The 26,423-nt window shown below is 36.7% G+C and overlaps 1 protein-coding gene across 1 annotated transcript in view; it reads right to left on the minus strand.

Annotated features, from left to right (window-relative positions):
• The window catches only part of LOC113107951 (neurogenic locus notch homolog protein 2-like), a 48,266-nt gene extending 22,787 nt beyond the window's left edge, over positions 1–25,479 (minus strand). The window contains 2 exon segments of the mRNA XM_026270781.1: positions 8,257–8,338; positions 25,126–25,479. Coding sequence (XP_026126566.1) covers positions 8,257–8,338; positions 25,126–25,198 — 155 coding nt within the window. The 5' untranslated portion in view covers positions 25,199–25,479.
• Positions 25,480–26,423: the final 944 nt, after the last annotated feature.

A 26,423-nucleotide genomic window follows, 5' to 3' on the forward strand; every position in this document is an offset into this window, starting at 1 on the left:
TTTAGTTTTTGCTAATTTTTAACTGTCATGGTCCAGTGAAGACACAAATATAGACTTCCCAAGAAGTGTTTGAATGAGAAATAATAATAATGAAAGAAAGTAAATAATGTTCTTATTAACATTAAATCAAATGTTTCTGTTCCATGTAAAGTGTTTCTTGTGTGCGACACACTACTGCCTGCTGCCATGCAGGTGCTGGCCTCCCGGAGGACGGTCAGGTAACACAGACGAGGGATAAAAGCCCTTTTGACAATGTTTGTGTGTGTGTAGTCGCGCCCGTATGACTGCATACACTTACTTAAGATTCCAAACAACCCGTTTCCCAAAGTGTGTCTCTTTTAGATTATAGATAGATTATACATAGAACACACACATGCAAACTGTTGCTGATGAAATCTTGGCTCAAGATCAGTCATTTCGACCACACACCGTCCAAAATTAAATAACGTTGGGTGATAAAGAAAATATGCAGGTCATAACTGTTTAAACATCACTGCATTTTTCCTTATTTTTTATTCAAATGATTTAGATTTTGATGAAAATGTTTTATTTACTTATAATACTCATCTACAGAAGAGTCTATTTGTTATCTTTCATGTATTTTGTTCCACCCTTCCCATTTTGTGTATTTGTAACCCTGCATTCTCCACTATAAAATCGGGTGCAAGAATAGCTTAAGCTTTCATCCTGCATCTGGTCACACTGCACAACCGTGATTTAGCTCTCTTTTCCAGCTGTGTCTGTGTGTGTGTGTGTGTGTGTGTGTGTGTATGAGTTTGTGCTTTGGGTAAGAATACACCCACAGCGACCCTCTGGTCACAAGATCACAGCAGTGCTGACACTCAAACAACAACAAACACACTTAAACTCAGCGCAAGCAAACAGCCTGGACTCAGGGGAACAGGCCTCTTTCAGACAGTTGTGTCACTTTACACTATTCAAAGACAAGGAGGGATTTTGGCTTATCTCCCTTTTGATTTCACTAGGGAAAAGCTCAGTCACCATCCAAGGGTTCCAGGTATTCCAGCCCTGGTTTTTGCAATTTTGTGACTTTATTTATGACCGTCATTGTGATTTATATAAACATAAACAAATCACAGTCTGCAAATCAAAAAGGCAAACCTCAACAAAATAATGACTCCAGCAGCTAAACTCTTCTATAGGTTTCTTTGTTATCCTTCATGCATTTTTCTCTCTCCCTTCCTCCGTCTCCCCTTCGTTCTCGCTCTTTCTCCTGAGGTGTCAGATTTCTACAGATGGTTCATATTAGCGCCCCTCTCTCTCTGGCTCACTGACCTCTTCTTGTCCCATCCACGGGGCCTGGGGTGATTGGGTGGGGGAAAAACTCTCTCTACTTCATATTTTTTCATACAAGGCACCTTATCAAGATTTTGAATTCAACCCACTCACTTCCTTGTGCAAAAAACATCACCTTAGAGTTTGTCCCCCACCCCCAAGGTACTGAGATTATTTAATCTGAACCAGCACAAGGTTGGGTGGGCTTCACCAAGAGTGGGCGAAATTGTGAATTTTTTTCATCGCACACAAAAGGTAACTTAAAATGCTATTTTCCATTATTGCTCTATTCTTTCTTGAGGAAAAGAGCCAGACATATTTATAGAAGCAGGCAGCCCTCCTCTAGTTCCTTGGCTTTCTCTAAATTTCACTAAAAAGCCCAATGACCGCAGGAAAAATAGAGGGAAAAAGATTGGAGGCAGGGGGAGGGGGATGGGTGCAAAATTAAAAAAGTAACCAGACAGGGAGGGCTGAACCATAGAGAAGGACTAGAAAAAGAAAAGAAAGAAAGAAAGAAGTATCAAGTATGAAGTTTTGTTTCTCTTTCTCCCTTTTTTGACAAGAAAAGAGGAGGACAGAAGGAGGGCAGGGTGGAGAAGACAGAAGTGCTGTGGTGAGACTGAGCGTGACTATGAGTGCATATGTGCTATAAATCTGATCTGAAAACAGCATGTCTCACTGAAGGGAGGGTTCTCTGCTCTTTATATACTCCTCCTTAATATACACTTCCTCCCTCGCTCTTTTTTTTCCTGCTCTCTTCTATGGTCTCTTTCTTTTCACTTCACTCGGTTACTGTACCATTTTCGTATGTGCTTTGATGAAAAGCTTCATTGTGCTAGTCTAAAGTCTGAGTTCCAAAACACACACTGAACAAATCTAGACTTAACAAAACTTGGCTGAACAAATCCTTAGTCGCAATGTGCAAAGAACACAAATTAAGCTGGCCAATTTAAACAGAATATATAAATAAATTTAATACAAAAATGTAAATTATTATTTAAATAACTAAATTGTTGCAATATTATAAAAAAAAACAAAAACTAACCTTTAAAAGAAAAATAAAATAAAACAGTAAAAAAAAAAAAAAAAAAGAGTTTGTGAAATTAGCATGATCAAACACGTTATTGATGTAACAGAAAAATGTTTCACACCGGTTTCCCCCAACCTCTGTCACAAAGATAATCATCTGCAATTACCCAGGGGTCTTTGTTCTAGATGGCAGGAAAGGTGGTCTTTATATATCCCCTAAAGGTCATGGGTTCAACAACACACCCATGTACAAAATGATGGCTTTACCAAAAAAAGCTGACTAACCATCATTAGCTTAACAGATGGAAACGTTTATCATGCTGATTTTACTTTGTTTGTTTACTTTATCTTAATCTTATTTATTGGTTTGTTCGGTGAGAGAGAATGTCAACATTTGTTTTGTATTCTGATCAGCAAACACCAGGTATCCACAAATGGAAAACACCTAAGCGATACTTTTCAGGAATCTCATGCAATGGAATGCTAACTCTTAGAATAATTAGTTAGTTAATTGCGTGCCATTTACCAGAGGGCTCTCATTCCAAGAGCCTTGTGGTGCTGTAATTGTAGGGCCGGTTCCCCTGGAGCAACGTAGGGTTTAGTACCATTCTCAGGGACATAATCCCGATAAGTCTCTGCTATGGATTGAACTCACAACCTTTGTGTCAGGAACCCAAATTCTAAATCATTATAGATCTCCTTCCACCCCAGCATGACTGTGAGGACAGAGAAATCACAGCCAAACCTGTATGCTGGGTAACCTAAAACCTCAGCAATTCTACCACCCCAAGTTGTGTGTGTATGTGTGTGTATCATTGTTCTCATAATCATGTCATCTTCCTGTCACTCAGCTCTACTTGTCAGCACGGTGTGTCGTGGGTTTAGGCCCTGGTTGCCACATTTCCCACTATTATGCGAGGCCTCCAGCGATAGGAAACATTTGTGAAAATTTGTGTGAATGTTTTTAATAGACTCATGTTCAGCTTGACGTGGGACGGCCCCTTCTGGCCTGAAGCAGTTGTTCAAGCATGAGAAACTTTCTCTCATGATAAAGTGTTTCATACCGAAGTGTGGTTCAAACATGTACCCACATTCACATTTACGCAGATAGTGAGGCCTCAGACTACAGGAAATCAAACTACACTTAATAAACACTATCATTGTAGGACAAAAAAAAAAGGAAGGAGAAAGAAACAGACAGCAGGTTAACTGTGTGATGAACTTAATTTCTTTTTTACAAGCGAGTTCCTTTGGATATTAGAGATTAGGCAGAGAGTAGAAACGGCATACAAACTGTTTAACTGCTTCTGTAGTTAGTGGTAAACAAGAAATGCTGCAAAGTTGCTTTGGATCAAAATGACTGCCAAACGAATAAATATAATTGTAAACTACATGTTCATGTGTTTAAGTTTACTCCACCACTTAGGGGACAAAATTGTTCCCAGACGTCACATAAAACCTCCCCTATAAGATGCCCTCAAAGATTCATAAAAAGGATTCATAAATGTTTTTTTTTTTTTTTTTACTTTAAATGCAAATGTATTTAATTATTTGAAATAAACATCGGTAAAATTAGTTTAAATTAAGAAAAAAAAATTATATCAAAAACCGTTTGTCAATAAATTGAAAAATGCACATTTTCAGTTAATCTAATAAATGGGCTCAGCTAAATGTATCTAAACTGCACTTAGGTTAGCTAGCTAAACGTGTGTGCGGGGGTGTTTGAGTAAATCACGGCCTCTGCTTGCCACTCTTCACACACAGCTGAGTTGTTGACTTTAGCTTGAGTGCTATACAGAATTGGGTACATGGGTACGTGCACCTTCACTCTCTTTATGACTAGAGTTTCTGGTTGGCAGACGCTCTTCCTGAGGCCATCACACTTTGAATGTGACTTTGAAACAAATCAGCCCAGCCTGTAGGCACACAGAGACAGGAGAGAGAGAGAGAGAGAGAGAGAGAGAGGTAAAAGAAGGACAGGGATGAAAGGAGGGTAAAATAAAAAATCTGAACAATACACCAACAGAAGGGATGATATAGCTCAAAGATTTAAAAAAAAAAGAGAGAGATGAAGTAACAGTGAAAAAGAAGCCAAAAAAATATCGTAAAGGAACAAAGAGAGAGAGATGATTGACAGAGAGAGGTATTGACAGGGTAATTTCTCTCTCTACCTCCTCTATCTCTCACCAGCAGACAGACACATCTCCGATTTCACCCTCTTGAGCGCTAAAAGACATCTCCGTACTGCTATCCTCTCCCCGTAGGCACATACTACCTGTCAGATCAAACAAACGCCAAGCTGACTCCACTCTCCCTTCCGACCGAGAGGGGGAGGAATGTCTGAAGGGAGGGGGGGAGGAAGTGAGGGGTAAAAAATTAATAAGTTTGCACCCCTCACGCAGGCCAAGACAAAGAGATCTTGTTTGATGTGAAAGAAGGAAAATAAGATTCTGGGCTCAGGTATTCAAGGCAGTCTCACTTCTGCTCTCAAAACACACACACACACAGACACACACAGACACACACACACATACACACAGCAATTCTCTTACTGCTAACTCACTCACTCTGGCTCAGATAAGCACAGATCCATTTGCAAGTTGCAAAGTCCTTGACTTGTGTCAGGCCTGGAATTGGACTACTTTTTTTTTTAGGTAGTGGTGTGCAAAAAATGCACTACCGCTCAAAAAAAGAAAAAAAAAGAAAATGAGGTTAATAAAGTATATTATGTTCACCAAGGCTACATTTATTTAATATTAAATACAAAAAACAGTAATACTGTTAAATACTGTTACATAAAATTTAATTTTCTAATTTATTCCTGTGTTGGAACTGACTTACTCCAGCCTTCAGTGTCACAAGATCAATTCAATACATTTTTGCTGAATAAAAGTATTAAACATTTAATTGACTTTGACAAAAACTGTTGAATGCAACTATTTTATTGTTAAAGAGGACAAATTTTAAAACAAACTGTCTGTCAGTTAAAAAAAAATAAAGAAAATAAATCACAGTAGCTGAAGAACTCTACATAAACCCACTGATCTGCATCATTACTTCACCATGAAGTCAGGTTTTGGTGAACCACTTCTTTTCTTTGTTCTACAGGTAGTGTGCTCTGAAACTGACACTGCAGTGGAAATCCTGCAGGCTTCCTCACGTGTCTCTCTCCTACACCATACACAGGCTTTCAAGTGCAATGACGCACACACAGGCACATATGAAACCAGACATATGTGCACATGCGCACACAAAACATACAAAAAAATGACAGACACACAGGTGACACACAGCTTAGTTCTCACACCCTGGCTGGAGGCTTGTAGACGCACCGGTCTGACCACTCGCACACACACACACACACACACACACACACACACCCTGCTCTGCCAACCTCTGTCACACTGCTCTTCCTGTACCGAGCTCTCAGTGGCAGAGGGAAAAAAAAAACCTTGTTGACTTTGGTTCTCGGGTGTCACCTCACCTACACAGAATGTATTAGTAACTCCTGAGAGTACCTTGTGTCAGCCTGTTCCATTTTGAGATTGCACGCACACCCAGGCAGCCATTTCAAGTCACTGAAAGCCTGCATTCTCGAGTAAAGTCAAGCCGAGATGAACTTTCATAGCATTCAAGAATTTGAGCTGTAGAGAGTCTAAAGCTGTCGGATCCGGTGGCGACCGGTGTGCCTGATTCCTGTCAGCATGGGAAGGTCAGATTCTGGTTTTCACACCAGAAAGTTCCCTGGCAGAACATAAAAACTTTGTGGAATTTTCTAGCGTAACAAATCACGATAACGCAAATGATACTACACCGGCTTCTTGTTTCATCTTATCTCTTTCACAAACACCTTTCACCTTTACAGCATGAGTAAGATCTGTTTACAGTAAAGACATTAAATGGAGAATTAATGCTATTGTTGTCATCTCCTAAATCTCAACAAATACTACTGACAAACGTACGCTGTATAACAGTATCTCCTCTAGAGTTTAGGAGCGCAATCAAAATCCCCAACATGCTGATAATTATGGTCATGTTATGGCTGCTACTAAAAAAATAGCCTATACTGAATTTATTTTTTTGTCAAAATTTAAGAATAAAAGACAAAATCCAATCATTTTAAAACCTATAAATGAATTCAGATGTCACAACATTTTAATGTACAGTATTGAAAATGTATTATAATTTTGAGATTGCTGTTAATACATCACAATAAGGTTAATATTCATTTTTATGTTTAATTGTTTTATGGGTTTATATTTATGAAAAAAAAACAAAAAAAACCTGAAAAACATAAAAAGCTTAACTTAAAAAATATTGAAAAGTTTTTTATAGATGCAAAAAAAACAAGCCTAATGAAAATAACAAAAGCACAATTTAAAAATATATTAAACTAAAACCAAAATGAAAACTGAAAACACATTTAAAAAAATTATATTATATAATATAACAGTATACATAATACTAAAATAAAACTGATTCAAGAATCAAATTAACAAAAAAAATAATATAAATACACAATATGGTGATGAAGCAAAAACGGTTTTCTGACTTCCCAAGATATAATCAAAATTCTACAGTCAAAAGGCAAATAACCTTTCTAAATGATGATTTCTGGGCTATGATATCACAATTAATTTCACAAATCAATACAAATTTGAATAATAAAACAACTGAAAATTCAAAGTAACCATATAAAAGTTAATAAAACTTGAATAAAACTCCATAAATACACAACTGAAACCTCCATAAAGATTTAAGATCAATAAAAGGGCTTTTCTCCAAACACACCAAATATTGTTACCTCTCCAAAAACACTAAAGCAGACACACAAAAGTCTGTCTCAAGTAGATGTGGAGGATTATTTATTTGAACAACGAGTGTGATAAGTCTGTGGTTTTATTTTGTCTATCTTACCCAATCTGAACCTGTGCTAAAGGCATGACTCATCCGCTTTCCTGGCAATAATTGTTGTGAAAATTCACAAGGTCGCAACTTTTGGTTGCAAAATTACTGACTCTGGGAAACATGACTTCATTCCATAGAAGCCAAAAAATTCCTAGTATGAACTGAACTTATGTCTCAAATCATTTTTGAAAATTGTGTCTTCAATGTGGCACTGAGGTAAGCTTTCTGTGCATTCCTGTCCTGATTTACCGCAAGACCGAGCTTTACCATCAGATGTGGTTTCAATTTCTTTATTTGCATGTTGTTAAGACTGAAGATGCAGCAGTTGGAATGTATTTACTGTAACCCAAACCCAAAGTGCAAAATATTGTCAAGGTAAGACTTGCGGAATTTGTGAAATATGTTTCCATGGCTATGGACTGTATGAAGAGGATTCATTCAATGATGGGAAAACAGTCCGTCTGTGTTTCACAGCCCATAGAAATGTAACATGATAGGTTTGTTAGCAAGTGTTTATTTTGGGCAAAGCAATAAATGTAACCCTCAATCATACGGCATAAAAAGCACAATTACAAGCTGCCACAAGCAACGTTCAACGAACAACAGCAAAGGAACCAGCATTTAACAGTGAAGGAAACTTGTGTGTGTGTGTGTGTGTATTTTAAACTCTGCAACCACAAGAATTGGATGCATTTTAAAGTTTTTCCACTCCAACTGTTACTCGACTTCTTTGAATCCACTTTGCATAGTTTTTCCTACACTCACAGACAGTTTTAAAAGCACCACAAAAAAACGCAATCATTAAGACCCACACTTCTCAGTGTACCGTGGGAGGACTCCAACTCTGTCAGGAGAGCGGATCTGGCAATATTAAATACTTAGGGTGACCCAATTTCATTATTTCTGTGAAAATAATGAAGTTAGGCAACGCAGCTTTGTGCAAAACAGTCTCGCCGCTGTTTGTTCTGCTTCTAAATGAGCTTCAGACAGTGTAGTTTAAATGTGAGAGTTGTCCTGTCTTACCTGCAATAGCCTGTTCCATTGTTGAAAGTCACACAGGTAGCATTGTTGACACAGGGCTTCACAGGGTCCACACACTGCAGGGCTGTGAAAAAACATCAACACATCAGATCAGGACTGGCTCAGTTGAGATGACATCAAGTGCTGTGCAAGGAACCAATAAAAGTACGCATAAATTAGGCAAGTTCATTTCGGTTATTTCATTTCATTTCGGCAGAAAACGGCATCCAATTTTAAAAAAATTAAAGTGATTGTGCTGGCGCCGAATGCGCACACAAATGTAAGCTTTGCTACCTTGACAATGCAGCCTGCTTATTATCATAATAAAATACAGTCAGTCAAACATATGGAGACAAAAAAAAAAACACTTAAGTGTCATCACCGTACCGCCATGATGTTACACAAAAATAGTGTTGTCAAAAGTACCGACTGAGGTACCATTCAGTAGGGCTGGGCGATATATCAAATATTAGTGATAATATCGGAATAATTTTGATGACAATGTAAAATCTGAAAATATGGTGAATATAAAATATTTCAAATTCAAGCAAACTTTCCCAAAAGAACACGAATGTCCAAAAAAGGAACATGTAACCGCGGTCTGCTTTACACACCTCTACTACGAGAGCTTTCATGAGAGCGGTTGCTAAATAAGAGTTTAAATCCGCAAATCAGAGCTTCGCCGTTACAAGGATACAGTTTCTGCCCGGTGTTTGCTTATTTTAAGTAATCTTGCGGAAGGAATGCCAACGATGATCTGAAAACACTAACAAGCTGGAGATTAGTGATCTAATGAAAGTGTCGTTCAGCTGGTATGTGTTCTGTCATGAGATCTCGACCGTATTGTTTGCGATTGGTATATATATATATATATATATATATATATATATATATATATATATATATATATATATATATATATATATATATATACACATACATACATACATACATACATATATAAATATATATATATATATATATATACATACATACATACATACATATATATATAAATATATATATACATATACATACATATATATATATATATGAATATATTATATATTATATATAGATAGCTATGTGCTTCAGCAACTAGATCCCCATCCGAGAGGGTCAGTGGTAACAGTTTTGTGCCACAGAGCTTCTCTTAAAACCGCAGACATTTGACAGACTTGTGTTCTTAGCTAAAAAAAAACTTGTAATTTTTTTTTTTCATAAAATCTTTATCCCAGTTTAGCTACTTCCCCCAGTTGCATAGTTTAAATTGTAAATTTCATGCACTAAAAAAGTTGAAAGAATGTACTTTCTGTACTTGTTTTGCACTACTTACATACAGGCCTACATGTGTTCATTTAATAAAAAGCAGCAAGTGATCCTTGGTCTAGATTTTTCTTTACTGCTTAAATTAGCTGTTTAATCTAAATTATTATTATTAATATTATTTTTAATGGGCAAAAGAAAATCATTTTTTTTATTATTTAAATGCAAATGCAAACATATCAAGATATGTATTGAAAATCATACAAATGTACAATATCTGCTGATAGACGCAGCTTTTAAACACTCTCGTGTGTTTCTGTGTGAGCATTCGGAGAAGAGCATGAAGCGATGAGCACTGAAGCCAATCACAGAAATATCTGTTGAGCACATGGAAACTATGACAAATCAGCGATATTTAAGAATCTGCTTAACAGTGCACTTATCTTGAAAAAAATAAAAAAAGTGGGAAATAGTTGTTAAATTTCAGTACTGAATGGTATCACGGTCCTTTTGACAACACTATGCAAAACATTTAGATTTACATGGATATTGTAATGCGAGTGAAGTAGGCTAGATAATAAATAATTTGGCATTCAAATATCACGAATACAGAAACACTTGGTGATTAAATGAATTTGTTTTGGCTTGTCATTTATATTGCTATAACTTCTGAAAGGCCCATCTATTTTTCTTGTTCTTTTCACTGTTATAAGAAAAGACTTGCTGCAGAGTGAGGGTAACTAAAATAGCCTAGCTATGTTAACAGTTTATTAGGCCGATTTATGAACGGAATAATAAAATGCAACTTATTACATGCAACTAGTTTTTTCTCTAAAAAACATAAAAATGTATACGCATAGCATATTTTAACCATGCAGCAAACCCTTTTATTTTTTATTTTGATAAATTACTGAAAATAACTAAATTACTTTTTAAACTGTTTAAATGATTGTATTAATTAGTCAAAATTCTTAAAAATGAAACAACCCTAAAATAAAAGCTTTTCAAAGAATAAGTTTGCAACAGTATCAGAAAATATAAGAAATCTTAAGAAACATATATCAAGCACCAAATCAGCATATTAGAATGACTTCTGAAAGATCATGCGACACTGAAGACTGGAGTAATGATGCTGAAAATTCAGATTTGCCTTCATTTGAATAAAGTTTATCTTAAATATATTAACATAGAACACAACCATTTTAAAATGTGAAATAATTGTATAATATTACTATTGTTATGCAAGTATGAGGGATGGATTATTTAGTGTACAGGTCATTTCAAGAGTGATAAGTGATAGAAAATTTTTATTTTCATCCATTTTATTAGTTTAAAAATGTGGAAACCACTCATTGCATCACACCATCCCCTGACTGCATTATTATTTTTAAAATAGGGGCTTTATGTAGAGTGTGTATACATGGTTATAAGTATAAAGTTTATAGTTTATTAACTTAGGGAAATTAACAAGTGTCTCAGCCCTCAAGGGACTATTTGGCCAACCAGCTTATTCGTGCTTGAAAAGCAAAATGTTATTGATAGTGTAAAAAACATCAACTTTGAAGCACATGTGATTGATTGACTAGAATTGCTCAACATTTCTTACTACCTTCCAACAACACTAGGTAAAATGGTAAAAAAAAAAAAAAAAAACACATAATAATAGTTTTTAAGAATCAGAATTGGAACCTGAAAATTTGAATACTGTAATATATTTAATATACATGGCCAACCTTTAAATTAAGTTGACAGTAAGTAATAAAGAGTACTAAGTATTGAGTATTGTGCATTTTTCCTGACCACTATTTTTTCAATAGTTGTTTAATGATTTTAATGGAACCAGAATTGCAACCGGAAAATTTCTAACAATTCCCAACCCTAATTAGTGGTAAACATAAACCTGGAGTTGAGGAGATGTAATGACAGTAATGATAAACAAAGATGTAATCTCTTTGCATGATGATTGACAAGGTTACATTAAGTAGCTCCTCCCAAATTTTGTTCAGATCTCCATTTTAAATGTACAGCAGGAAATGTGTATGATTTAGTGCTTTTGAAACGTGCATAACGAGTTTAATTTTTTAACTGGCCCCCATTTTTTTTTTTTATATTATAAGCTTTAAACACTGACCTAATCATACTGATATGAAAAAAAAATTATCACATTTAATACTTAATTTCTAATTCACACAGTCAGGCTAACTAGTTTAGTATTTTAGTAAAAAAAAAGTGAAACCTGCTTCACATTGTCAGGATGTCAAAAAAAAAATGACGACACAAAGCAAAGGAAAAGTTGCAGTAGAGTGTACATACACCACTCCCTTTGATACAAACAGTACAGAGAGTGGAGTTGTTAGGGGAAAGAGGTGAGAGACAAAGTGGAAGAGCAACAAAGGTAAAGAAAAAAAAACTTTGACGCTATACGGTGACAAATGTGCTAAATGCATTCAAGATGGAATTTCCTAAATGATCAGATACTTTCACTCGTTTCCTCTCAAAATACAGGAAGCATCTAATCACACGTCACAGGTCTGGATGTCACAATGATGCATATGAACATCTGGCTGTAATATAACCAAACAAAGTCAATCCAACAAACATTTCAAATGTGTAAATGTTTCTGGTTTATATCAAAGATTCTGTTCAGGCTAAATCTTAAAACCTTGAAACACTTGATTTATACATATTAGGCTGGTTTACCGAAAAGTCAAATTCATTTCTGCAAATAGAAGTGAGCCCTAGCCCACACTTCCCTTTAAGACATTGGGTGGCAGGTCATATGATTTCAAAGTAGCGCTGACACTAAGTAACATAGTACTACAGCTCAAGACAGGAAGTGCATTGAGCGCTAATACTGACTTCCTGTACTTTGACCGGGCCTCAAAATATCCCCATGTGCAAAAGTGCAGAGAAAGCGAGCTCAGTCTGGGCACGAAGCCAAACGCTAAAGACGGGGCTTTACATAAAGGCCCCAAAGCTCTTTAACGTTGAGCCCGGGTACATATCGTTAATAACACTTGGAAGCCTAACACTCAAAAATGACTAAAATGAGTCTTGAGCACTGTGGAAAATGTTCAAGAACTTTGTGTGATGAAATTAAGGCTTAAACCTGGTTTTACTGATCATAAAACTCAGAGAAAAGTCATGCTCATCACACCATATACTGTACCAAACATACTAGTGGCTCGACACACAGCATTACATCATCAAAAATAAACCCTTTAAAGTCAGAAAAAGGAGGTAAAAAAAGTGGTGGATGTGGTCATCTTGTCAATTCACATTTTTATTAGGCTAAACAACCGGCATGGTGCAGATAGAAACAACACCTTAAACCACCAAATAAGTCAGTTGAGATCCACTAGTGTTAACCAATAAACTATATTAAGCACATTGGCATACTGTGTAATCATGCGCACACCTCCTCAAAAACATGATGATGTTTACTCTGCAAAAGTTCAATATTACCTTCTACTAAGATATGGCAAAAATAACATAAATATTTATTTATTATTATAATTTTTTTAATATCACAAGTCACGATTTTATCAGGACTTTGTCATGTTTCTATTACCATTTTGTCTGAGCAGTATAGCAAAACTAATTCCCCTATTATAAAGGCAAAGCTTTTCATGGTAACAAAATATAAAAAAAAGAATGGTGGATATTTAGGCCAAAAGTGGTCATAAGATTTAAAATCTTTGGTCATTATTTTATCTTTGTTATTAAAAAATAGGAACAAAGATACACATTACAAACAGACATAATATACAAATAAAACAGTGTTTTATTTTCAGGTACAGTAGGTGTTTAGCAGGAGCACTCAAGAAATTGAATGAACAAATATGAACTGAATCCTCAATTTTCAATTTACTTGATATTATAAATTTTGTCAATAAATTTATGAAGATATATGAAGAATACAAATTGTTTAAGAAAGATTTGTCATATCATATGCAATTCATATGTGTACATTCTTCTTCTATTACATCATATTGATATGAGTGTTTGACATCAACATAAGGATTCATCTGCAAATCTAAAAATATAGCGAGGACACAATCAAATTATTTCTTAATGTGACAATCTTTATATTAAGGCCTTTAAAAACTGGTAAGACATAGTTTATAGTTTTGTTTCGCAGTAGTTTAAGCAGCTCAGCCAGTCATATGCTCAGATAGAAAGGCCTCTGACCTCTGACTGAGACAGGCTAATCACACTGCTTAATGCATTTGAGATATGCTGTCTTCTTGAATGCATAACTTACATATCACAGGTATATCCTCCATCTGTAAATGTTAGAAAGCCATGGAAAAATGTATTTTTTTCTGTCAGAAGTGCATGAGCCCTCTGTTCTGTGATTCTCTGCTAAACCTCAGTGAATGAGCATAGTCTCCCGCATGGACACCAAACAGACAGAGCTCAATTAAATAGAAGCACTATAATTATAATCACACAAGTAAGTCTATTTTTTTATGATAGCACTGACTGTACAGAGACTGCAATGGAATAAACAAAAGTCTCACACAAACCATTGCTTTTGTCCTCATTTATTTTCATTTTTAGTTTAGTGAATTTAACTTCTGTTTTAAAAGTCTTATGTTTTTTTTTAGATTGTAATGTTACAGTTTTATGATGAGATGTGATTTTAACCCTTTTTTTGCAAATAATATAAAGGCTTACATGATTACATTAACTTCATAGCCTTTAATATGTATTGTTTTGTTGGACAGTATTGGGCGGTAAGTGAAATAAATGGACATTAAATACCGATTTTTTTTAGTCTAAATACAAAAAAAGAAAATACCGAGATACATACATATTAGGTAATCGCAAATCAGCCAAAAAATACAAATATATGATTTTTGCCCATATCGCCCAGCCCTGCCATCATTTAGTTCTACCTCTACCTGAACTCTCGTTGTAAAATAAAACTTCTTCATCAGGTTTCCCTGTAGGTTTCTCCCTTTGTTCAACAGGGCTCTACACCACAACTTTTTGCCTGTTAAATTTTGTTAGAAGTCGTGGTGCCACTTCCAGTTTGCCTAACTGATAACCCGCTGCCATTTCTGTTGCATACGAGAAGCATTAAATGGCAACCACAGTATTAAGTGGAACGAAACGGCACTACTCATTTGAACCATGCCACATGGACCATTTACCAGCTCGGCGCAGAGAGAATTAACAGCCGGTGCGTTTACTAAACAGTGCTTTGAGATCCAGTATGAAGCATTTGAGTTTGGCACAGATTTCTCAGACATGCTAGCTGACATTCTCAGCAACACTTATTATTCTCTAAGTATATAGGATAAACATATGTCTGTTTCAACCAGACCAATGTCTAAGTTAATAAAAGTAGAGTCTTAATTCAGAACATTTAATTATACTATTAAAATTAAGGTGTTACAATTTTTACATACTTTTAGTTTTTTGTTAATTAAAATAAATTTGAAATCACACTCCATTTCAAGCTACCCCAAGTCACACTACGGTGAAATGTGCATTGCAAACAAAACATGTAATATTCAGTGGTACCACATCAGGTGTTGGTGCCGCCACTACTGTCAAATACCTTCTGGGGAAAAGCATCTCATTCTCTACAGAATGAGGCTGTCACTGCTGCACTGCATATAGCATTTTTCTAATCACGCACCATGTTTGGCTCAGCTTCGAAACTCAGACTCTCCCACATGATTTCTGCAGCTGAGATGTCATATGACATCTGAACAGCAGCTTTCTCTTTGTTACTCTCTATTAGAGTTTTGACTACTGATTCTCCTGTATCCATCCCCTGCTTGCTGTTTTTCAATTACTGTTTCACAGAGTTGCTTAGTGTCTTTTTATCTTTAATGGAGCATGGTGTGCCTTAATGCTGACTTTTCATTAGCTGGATCATCCATATACAGGAGTATATATACTGTACTACAATCAACTAAAACCCTGTGTCTACACACAGACAGTCTCCATTTAATTAATCATGTGACATCAAAACCAACACTATCTGACTGCACCCATGATGATTTAAACACATATTAAAGGTAGTGAATACTAATCAAATAAATTATAGATTACTTTGTCTAAGAATGGCTTTATGCTCGACATTAAAGTGTCTTTTCTTTTCATCAGCGAGATCACGATGCCAAATTAAGTTCACTGTGATTCAAATGCTGTAAGACAAGAAAACATGAAAAAGTCCAAGCAGGATGAATACATTCTATACGCACTGTGTCGTGCCCAGCATTTAATGCCCTGTGAGGTCAAAGCCTGCAACTGGAGAAGGCGTTTGGTTGCACCCCTTTTTGGCAGCAACTATGGTGGGAAATATTTGGGAGAAGTGGCTAAGCTGAGTGTGAAATTATGCTTTCACAGAGATTTAAGAGCCAAGGGGAGGGGAACTGGAGTGCTGGAGATATGAGAGGGAAGAATAGAAGACAAGAGCAGGAGTCAAGTGTGCTCAAGATGGCAAGAGGCAATAATGGAGAAAAGAATGAGAGAGAGACTGGGAAACCAAGCACTGCTTTATAAATGCACTCTTAAAAATAAAGGTTCTTTAAAAAAAATCCATTGCAGCACCTTTCGAAAATAAATCTTATTTTTGTCTGTTCGTCTATATATGTATTTTGTCTGTTTGTCCTGAGTTGCCTGTATGCTTCTTTAAAAATGCTAGCTGTAGCTGTCAGATCTAATTAAATTCAAAAACACTCTTAATATGTGCTTTATATCTTAATACATCTTAATTTGTAAAGTCAAACAAGCCACTTAAAGACACCTTTTGATATAAACAAGCATGTAAGCTACTACTGCTAAGTACTACTGCAAAGTTAAGTCAATAAGCTGTAAACATGTTATCATTTTCAACAACAACCCAGCAATAAAAGTCTTAGAGGAATTACACTGGTAGGCTTTTATGTTCACTGATGACAGCCATTCTTGTAATATAATACATCAGTTTAAAAGTATAGTTCACCCCAAAATTTCAATTCTGACTTAAAGGGGTCATATCATGTTGCTAAAAAGAACATTATTTTGTGTATTTGGTGTAATGAAATGGGTTTAAGCTTAAAAAACACATTATTTTCCACATACTGTACATCATTGTTTCTCGTCTATGTCTCGCCTTTCTGAAACATGTAGATTTTTTACAAACCTCATCATTCTAAAAATCAAGGTATGCTCTGATTGGCCAGCTATCCAGTGCATTGTGGCCGAATGCCTCAAGCAAGTGAAGGAAATGTTACACCCCTTACCATACTGGCAAGACAAGACAAAAACAATAAAACCCATTACAAACAAGGCATTTGTTGCATCCAGTGGGGACTTAATTACTGATTATAATGAATTATACTGTCTTTTACGTGTTGCGTTGCATAAAATCATGTCTGCATTTGTGATCGGAGAAATGACACAAAACAATCACTACTCTACATTGCTCAAAACTCACATTTATTCATCAGTGGCAAATTATTTAAATATGTAAACGTACTTGCAGTCTGTCTGTAAGTCAGAACAGCCAGATTCGTAGTTTAGTTTCCCAGGAAAAAGTCCTCTATAAAGTACGTTGCACACATCTGAATATTTGATTTGAACAGTTCTGAAACAGTGTAAATACAACTTAACCACTGATTTCTAGTTGTGTCCTCTTTTGGAAGCCAAACAAAGTAGCTCCATTTTCACAACGAAACACAGCTTTTCCACAACATGGCAGCGGCGGCAATAGCGAGAATAAAAGTTACAACTCATAATTTCTTTGTGTGAACATTTGGGCAGCGTTATGCAAATCTTCCCACATAGTGACCTAGACATGTGGGGGCATGTTAGAACGAGCCGTTTTGGGGGGTGTGGTTGTATCTTGACTTTGATAGAGAATATCTCTTTGAATTTGAGATTTTAGTCTTTGCAACTTTACAGATCTTGTTTATGCACCAAGAGCTTGTAACACTCCAATGAGTTTTGTAAAAAAAAAAAATGTAATCACATCATAGGACCCGTTTAATATTCTTATCCTTTTGTTGTTTCAAACCTGTTTGACTTTCTTTCTTCTGTGGAACATAAAATAAGTTACTCTTATATGAATAATATGAATTGTTTTGTCCATTCAATGAGTCCAATAAGTCAATGGGGTCTAAATTATTATTATAACCAATGATTTAAAAATATTTACACATAAAAAAGAAAGTAATTTTTGGGTTCCAACTATCTTGTTAGAAAATTTTAGAAACCTTTAGAACATTTTGTTCAATTTATGCATGCTTGAATGAACTGTAACTTGAAAAACTTGCAGCAATCGTTGGTTACTTAATTTAGATATGCTCGCCTTTGTACCATCATTCTAATTTAATTAGTTTGTTCTACTAATATTTAACATTAATTAAATTAATGTGTGTGTTCATAAGCATATATGTTTTTCTGTGGTATTAAAATCGGGATCAACAGTTGTGTAACTGAACCGGTATTGCTGACTTCTGAATTGATGGTATTGTGACAACCTTTATTTTTTAAGAGTGTGGTCACAAAGTCTCATGGGCAAACATGATGAAGACAAAGCGAGAGAATGTAGATGACTGAGAGACACAAGCAAAGGGTGAGGTTTGCACAGAGAGCAAAAGGCTCAGCCCTGACTGGTCTGACAAGCTCCCCTAATGTTTCATCAAACTGCCAGAGGGGAAGTTCTCAAAGGATTTTTGGACAGGCTTTCGCAAATGAACACTTTTTAACTCCTCTTCACTTCTAAACATACTGAAGAGACGTTTTTAAGTCTCATGCACTTCTAAATCCAGGATCTGCAAAACATAAACCAGGCACTTCATTAAAAGTCTGCACACCTGCTGCGATTAGCATTTTGGCTTGGAGTCAACCTGATTCACCACATCACTGATCTGACCTAGCTCTACTCTGAACCACCTAATGAGCAGTGATCAGATAGACAGGAGGGAACTATTCCTAATTGAGGACACTGCATATGGGCTTTAAAAGTCTCTGTATGGGCATGTGATCTACACAAGCCAAATTCACTGTTTATCATGATTTTTCTCAAAAGCAAGCAACAGCCAAAACTTTCACACAAACTCTGTTTAGAGTAACCCTGCTGTGATTAACCAACTGCTAAATATTTGGTCTTCGTTTTTCCAGTCATGAGGCCAGAGCTCTGTCCCTGAGGTGTGAAGGAATGGAGCCAGGGGCAAATGTGAGGACAACATGAGAAAAAGAGGAAAAGTACCCAATAAAGAAAGAAGTGGGAGGGTGATAAGTGGAATAATTAAGAGAAGCAATTCGTACTCGTTTGTTAAAAACAAACGTATCTTCCTTTCCCGTTCTGTTAAACTCGACTAACCTAGATCTTTCAGAAATGAATGATTGGGTGTTTCAGGAATAATCTAACGAACAGATAGACCGCAACAAAGTGGTAAACTGGGCTATATATTTTCAAGCAAATGTAGTTTTAGGTTCACTTTGGTTTTGGGTGCACCTGATCCCAAATGGTTGCATTTCTTAGGCGGTGTTTACATAACATGCCTTCGGAGCGCAACAAAATGGAACAGAATGCAGGGGTCTTGAGACATGCTTTAAAAGTCAGACTATTTTTAACTTGACACAATCTTACTAACATATTGCTCATGGAAAGGAGCTAAAAATAACACAAGATGCAATGCAATGGGAAAAGTTGTCTGTTTTTTTTATGACTATATTGAAGGTAAGATAAAGCTTGAATCTAAATCCAAAAGGATTTTACCATGCAAAGTCAAAAAAATAAAGCACAACATGCTGTTTAAATCAGCACTGCAAAAATAAATAAACAAATAAATAAATACAAAAGTTGAAATTGTATAAACGAAGTATAATTTATTTTAATGTTAAAAGAAAAAAATATTTTGAGTGCTTTGGGTGTCCTGAGTTCGAGTTCAGGCTTGCAGACCTTCCTCGGTCCTATACCCCCCATCCCCCACCCCACTTTGCTACCAGTTAGGGCTAGGCGATATATCTAATGATATGAATATGCGCATCTAGTCAGTAAATCTGGTACGCAATATCGCGTTCATTATCCCAGATGAATCGCCTTGGATAATGAACGCGATATTGCGTAGCAATGGCTCGGTGATCTATGGCTCTGTCTATTAAATGCCACTCCATTTAAAAGCAGGTGATGGTGATTTAGCGGTAATCACAGAACCAGATTTACTAACTAGATGTGCATGATCATATCGTTTGATATATCGCCCAGCCCAACTTCCAGTCTAAAATAAAGGCAAAAAATAAATCTTTAAAAAATTAAAAGGATAACATCAACCACTGTGTCCGCTTTGAGATGGATGGACAGTAGGGCTGTGCAATTAAGCAAAATCATCATATCATCTTGTTTTTAGAGTAGACAATTTCTAAATCGATTTATAGCATGATTTTCCATGCCCCCGAACTCCGGCAATATCTGAATCAGAATGCAGCGTGCCTAAATGGAGCGCGAGAACAGAACAGGCCATGCACAATGACGTAATGGCAGGTTCACACACTCCTTCTGTGGTGCGTATGCGGTGCATATTTTTATCTACACCCATGTTAACGGATCACAATGCACACGGTTGCGGTCCGGCAGTGCACTCCAGGAGCAGTGAATCTGCAGCAGTTATGCAGCGATCATTTACGCACAGTCTATTTCTGCTGTGCTGCACACGCTGAATTAAAGTGACAGCAAATTGTTCACTGTAAAAATTTAAACAATAAATGCATATAATGAAAGTCTACGCTTTCACAACCAAAACATGGATTTTTGGCTAGATTTAAAACAAGGAAACGTGTACTTTTAGATAAACAAGGCAATAATAGATGGCACAAAAAAAAACAAGGTTATATTTATTGAGTTTAAATGTGAAAGATTGTATTACTGTACTGTGATAAGAGAATCACAATGCTGAAAAAGCATCTTCAGAAACAATGTTTGGATTTGAAATCTTAATAACGGATAAATGTTTTGTTTGTGGTAAACAGCCGCGGATCAGGAGCGGACTGCAAACGTGTCCTGTGCGAAAGCAAAATGAGTCCATCCTGCTTCTACACTGCAGAGTACATGTGAACATGGTGCAACAAATCTATTTTGACACCTGGGGCACCGCCACAAAGAGCTATATAACCAATTCATGCCAAAACAATCCCTGGACACGGGATTTTATTTATTTTTTGTCCGTTCTAGAGACATTTTGCTACACCTTTATGTATGTAGTGATTATTCTGCCTCGTGTCTGTTCTATAGGCATGTTACAGCTTTCTGATAAAGCTCTACTTGGTTTTCTTTTGGTATATGAATATGTTTCAAATTCACACTGAATGCATTTATGAATGTAAAGCATGTCTGTGTCAAAATCGTGATTAAAATCAAAATCGCAAAACTGATCAAAGGAATCATGATAGTTTTTATTGTCCATAATCGCACAGCCCTAATGGATGGATGACCACATTAAGGTTTGGAGGTCCAACACAGAACAGACATTCCAGGAAACCGTAACACAATACAAGCTCAGTTCTGCCAGCATTCTCACCACATAATTTTCAACTTTCTCTTGGTCTTTCTACATCATGAACTCACATACTTTTTCCTTGTCTGTAGTCTGTGTTTCTCATTGTCTGTCTCTCTTTCAGATGGGGCTACAACAGTAACGTGACCAGATGTGAAAGCGTGACGTTTTCTCAGCCGGTTATAAAATCAGTTGCAATACATCTAAACACAACCAATTTAAGTACACATGCAAAAACTGTGCATCAGTATTAGGGGTGTATGTCTGTGTCTGTGTTTACTGGCACTGAACACTTGGGTGTACGTTCTGAAGCCAACTCAAACCTGCCTTCAATAAAAAGCAGTCCCATGACTTTTTATCCCCACAAACGCAGGAATGGGATCAGGGACTTTCTAAACTACATTCAGTGACTTATAAAAACTGCTTTCAACACAAAATCTGTCTTGAATTAGATCTTAGGCTTTGCTGAGATGTGGGAAATTAGTCTTAAATACATAAAACAGCTGTGATATAAAGAGCCGCCCACCACTACGCCCACAAAAACACATGAAATACATGGTTCATGCAACTCTGTATCAAACAGACATAAGTGCTGGTCACTTCTGATCAGCCTTTGACAAGCAGCAACACAAAAAAACAATTCAAAATCAGTTTATCTTCCACTAAGTGAAAATTGTACACTCAAAAAGTAATAGCACACCTCTTTTAAAACAAGCCACGCGATCTGAGGTATCATTCATTCATGTCCATAGGTTTTGTGACAAAGTTTAATATTTACTTTTAGGTGTTCATTCAAAACCTTAATCCTAATTATGAGCTATAGGTGTAGTCATGCAAAGAGCTCTAATAAGGTCAAGGAGTGTTTCAAACACAGTCTGTTTCTCCTCCTTCCTGACACTGATCAGGCTGCATGAGTGTGTCGGAGCTCTTGCACGGAGCAGCTGGTTCGCAGCTGTAAGCCTTGCTTGTTTCAAAGCACTGCCTCATCCCCGCGACCAAACCCAGAGCCCAAGGGACATCTCTGCTCGTGTGTGTCTCTCTCTCCTGCTCTCTACTAGTGCTAATAGCTGTTGAGAGAGATGGGGAAGTAATTATGAGAGTCTGACAGGGCTTGGTTGAAAGTACTCAATAGAGCAAGTGAGCGAGAGAGAGAGTCAGAAGAGATTTGTCGGCATTGGCCCGCATCCATGCTGGACAGCAGAAGGAAGTTGTTCACGCTGAGTGAGGAAGTAACCCCATTTCCTGGCATTGCTGTATATACACCAAGCGCTCTCTATTCTGTTAAACGTTGACATGGAAACAAACAATAAACCCTTCCTGAAGCCATCTGTAATGAGACAGGGGGCGTAATTGCATACAGATTTGATAACATAAGAACGAAGGGAGGTTTTCAGTGGCACTCATTAAATCTGCACGTCATGTGGGGCTAAAAGGCACCCTGATTGTTTAATGACAGGCTGTGTCTAGTTTGGGAGGAAACCTGATAATTCTCAAAGCAACAACATTCCAGTGAAACTGTTCTGAAAACTGGCTGTATGCTAACAATCAGAAAGACTTTCACATCAGTTCACGCACACACAAAAAAAGCATAATGAATATCACAAGTAGAAATTAGGGATTGGTTATTGCCTGATAAAACAGATTTTGCTTTATTCATTGTATTGGTTGATATTACATACACTATTGTTCAAAAAGTTTTGGTTTTTTTAATGAAATTAATACTTCTATTCAGCAAGGGCACATAAAATTGGTCAAAAGCATTCCTATCTCAAATAAAAGATATATCTTTATCAGGGTCTGATGAAAAAATTTGTCACAGTTCCATCATGTTGAGCAACACAACTTTTTTCAACACTGATAATAATAAGATATGTAAGCACCAAATCAGCATATAAGAATGATTTCTGAATCATCATAATGACACTGAAAACTAGAGTTATGGCTGCTGAAAATTCAACTTTACCATCACAGGAAGTATATTATAAAATCCACTAAATTAGAAAACAATTATTCAAAATTATAATAATACTTCATGATACTACTATATTTGTCATAATATATTTTCAGCATTTAAAAGTTTTTAGTGTTTTATTTTTAATTTAGACAATATAACATGCAATTTTATATCAGTTTATTAACATTGGCCATATTAATCCTTAAATCACAAACTCACTGTAGATTAGGCTGATACTAAATAACTAACATCAAAAATGTCTGACACACAGTCAGCAATACTAAGAAGGAAATGATGCTGCATGACATGGAATATAGTTGACAGGTCAAGCCTGTGAAGCTTTTACACAGACATGAACACGCTGGCACTGTGTCTGTGTGGCTGGTGCCAGGCCGAGCGTATTGCAGTGTGGTAGGAATGCAGAACGTCTTAATTCCCACTTCATTTGTTAACCTTCTCAGTGGTTTTAATCCACGCATTTAACAAGCTTGAGTGTCTCACTCCTTTCTGGCCTCCCGCTGCATTCTCCTAAAGTCTAAGAGGAAAAAAGGGGTGACATCTCAATTGTGGAGATTTAATTATAAGGAACTCAGTGCGTTGTAGTCCACAGATGGGAAGTGAAAGGCTTCTCTGATCATTCCCTGGTTTCTTTTCTCTTAAAATTGTCACCTTATGTTTTAAAGCGACACAACAGCCAATAAATCAGCAAGAGAGTGAATGAGCAACATTCTTCAGTCTTGTAGTGTGCGCTTCATTGGGCACTAAGTGAAAACTAAACCAAAATAAGAAATACAAGTACACAAATGTACACTCACTTAACCTAAATGAAGAATAATTTCTAAATGTCAAAATAACACAATGAAGCACCTTCCAGTGACCCGGTCAAGACCTCCACCGCACCAGCTGGTTGGATGTGGGCATCCCTGAGATATGCATGACCGTGGGCCATTTCATAACCGTCCCGTTGTGTACTGAGAAGTGGGAGTTTGCTGAAGATAAATCACATTTCACACCAGAGAGCAGCAGCGGGTCAGAACCGTGGCCGGTCACCATGCATGCCACTCGCAGGCGGGAACAATGGGACAAATTCTTATTGCACGCGCTATGTGAGCAAATACATGCAACTTGAAACAACCTACACAACTAAGGCGACATGCAAGGCGGGGAAAGAAAGAAAAGCGAAATCAATCCCACCCCAAGGAATGATACTCAATACAGGGAAACAAGGAGAAACATCATCTGTGGGACACAATGGGCGAGCTGCATCATTGTGAAAACGAATGCATCCACAGGGAAATGTGTGTGTGTGTGTGTGTATGAGAGGGGAAGAAATCGAGAAAAATAAGAGAGGGAAAGAGAGAGGAATGTGAAACACCAACAGCAGCATTCCTCCCTCTTCTTGCCGAGCCAGCAGTCGTTACATTGTCTTGTTTTCTTTTGTGAGGCTCCTCTATCTGGAGGGATTGTGTCAGACTTGCATGTGGAATGGAAGTCATATGTGACCTTATTTCTCCGAACAGGTCTCTAATGCAACAACTGGCACCCTTTGTTTCTGAAACCCGCTGAGACGAGCTGCTAAGCATAAACAAACAGCCGTCAGATGGAAAACTCTTCAGTACTGCTGAACTGAGAAATACAACAAATACACAAACCATCATTCAACTTCATTTTTCTGGAAACTTCACACTCCACAACACACATACCTTAAAACAACGAGTAAAGAGATTTCCTCCTTACTCTTAAAGAAAAATAAAAGTGGTTTATTCGACTAGGCGTTGAAAACCCAAAGAAAGGTCCATCTTTTCCCCTCATACGTGTCCATTTTGAATTCTTCACTCACATACTGAAAGCCGCTGCAGATTTCATCCCCTCAGACTCTCTCACATCTGGGCAGATGTGTGAAACACGAGTGTACCCCTCAGGAGAAAAAAAAAATTCTCTGGACTTTTTAAATGTTTACTCAAAATATATAAATAAATAACTTATACATTTATTTATTTTCGTGCGTTTAAATAACGTGAACACGCCATTCAAGGCCGTGGAGAACCGAAACGTGAACTCTGATGTTACACACCGCCGTTCAAAAGCGTACTGAAGGCAAATGCCTCTTTTAGAAATGTGTTCTGAAATATGAGCTATTAAAGTACTTACCATATGATACTTTAAGGCAGCAAATAACGATAAGGATCACTTTGCCCGAAGAGACACCGGGTAATTGGCCCATATTTTGAGTAAAATCCACATAGAGCCGCCAGCGCGAGGCTGTGCTCCGTCAGGTTAAAGTGTAACGTAACGTGACCAATCTCAAAATGTTCTTAAAGTAGGTAACTTAAACGGCTTATACTTGATAGAGGAGCTCTTTTAGCCTGTTAGAATGTCTCGTTTGGTCACATAAATCCGTTTACTGCCTTCCTTAGAAAGTTTTTTCTTCTCGTAGTTGCGCTGTGACCAAACTTTGTGAACTTCTCTCTTCTTGTCGTCCTAGCCAATGAAGTCACTGACGGAAATGTTCTTCCGCCAGCCTCATACTGATGGATCTATAGTCTGTGATGCGTCTATAAATAACGAGCTCCTCAAAAATTTGCTTCCTGTAAATCATTTCAAATATTTGTAGAGTGTAATAGTTGAATATGAATTCATTTAGTTTTGAGCGGGTTCTGAAAGAAGGCTCGATTTTGTGCCAATATTTTTTTTCTTGCAGTGGCGGAGGAATTTTTCACTTATTTTGCAAAGACGAGTATGACTCAAATTTAACCCGTTCATACTTTTTCCTCTCCACCCGTTGACGTTAGTAAGTAAATTACCCACCCCTATCTCTGGGGTTTTGAGTGAGTTATCCGTTTATTCCTTGTCTTTCGCATCTGGCAGGCTTACTTGTAGTAATAGAAAACATATTAATAACAAAAAGAGGTTGTTGTGTTATGTATTATCACAATCCAGCAACACTATTTGGGTATTAATCTATTTTCGAGACGTTGATTTCTCCTATGTATGTATTTTAGCATTTGTCCCAGCGAATTTGATTACTTCTTGGATGTTTCATTTAGAAACACAAATTAAATTAGATTGGTTTACTATAATAAAAAATTGTGTTAGTCCTGTGTGTCTGTGTGTGTGTGTGTGTGTGTGTGTACCATCATTATCCTTTATCATTCTACTTTATCATTTATTATAATTATCTGAAAGAAGTATATAAGTATATGTAATAATAGTAATTTAACTTTATGACTGAAGCTGTGCGTATACATGTAAAAGGGCGGCCACATGGTTTTTGTTCGCCAAATTAAATCAGTTATTGTCATGTTTAAGCATTGCTATGGGAGCAAATGGCCACACACATTCTCAAAAAGTGACAGACTATAAATGGTGTGACAAAAGTCACACACACAAAAAAAATGCTCCTTGTCAACAAGACTATAATTTATAGTCCTAGTTATATCTAACTTGAG

The sequence above is a fragment of the Carassius auratus genome, chromosome 8 (genome assembly GCF_003368295.1).
Source record: "Carassius auratus strain Wakin chromosome 8, ASM336829v1, whole genome shotgun sequence".
In the NCBI taxonomy this organism is placed as follows: domain Eukaryota; kingdom Metazoa; phylum Chordata; class Actinopteri; order Cypriniformes; family Cyprinidae; genus Carassius; species Carassius auratus.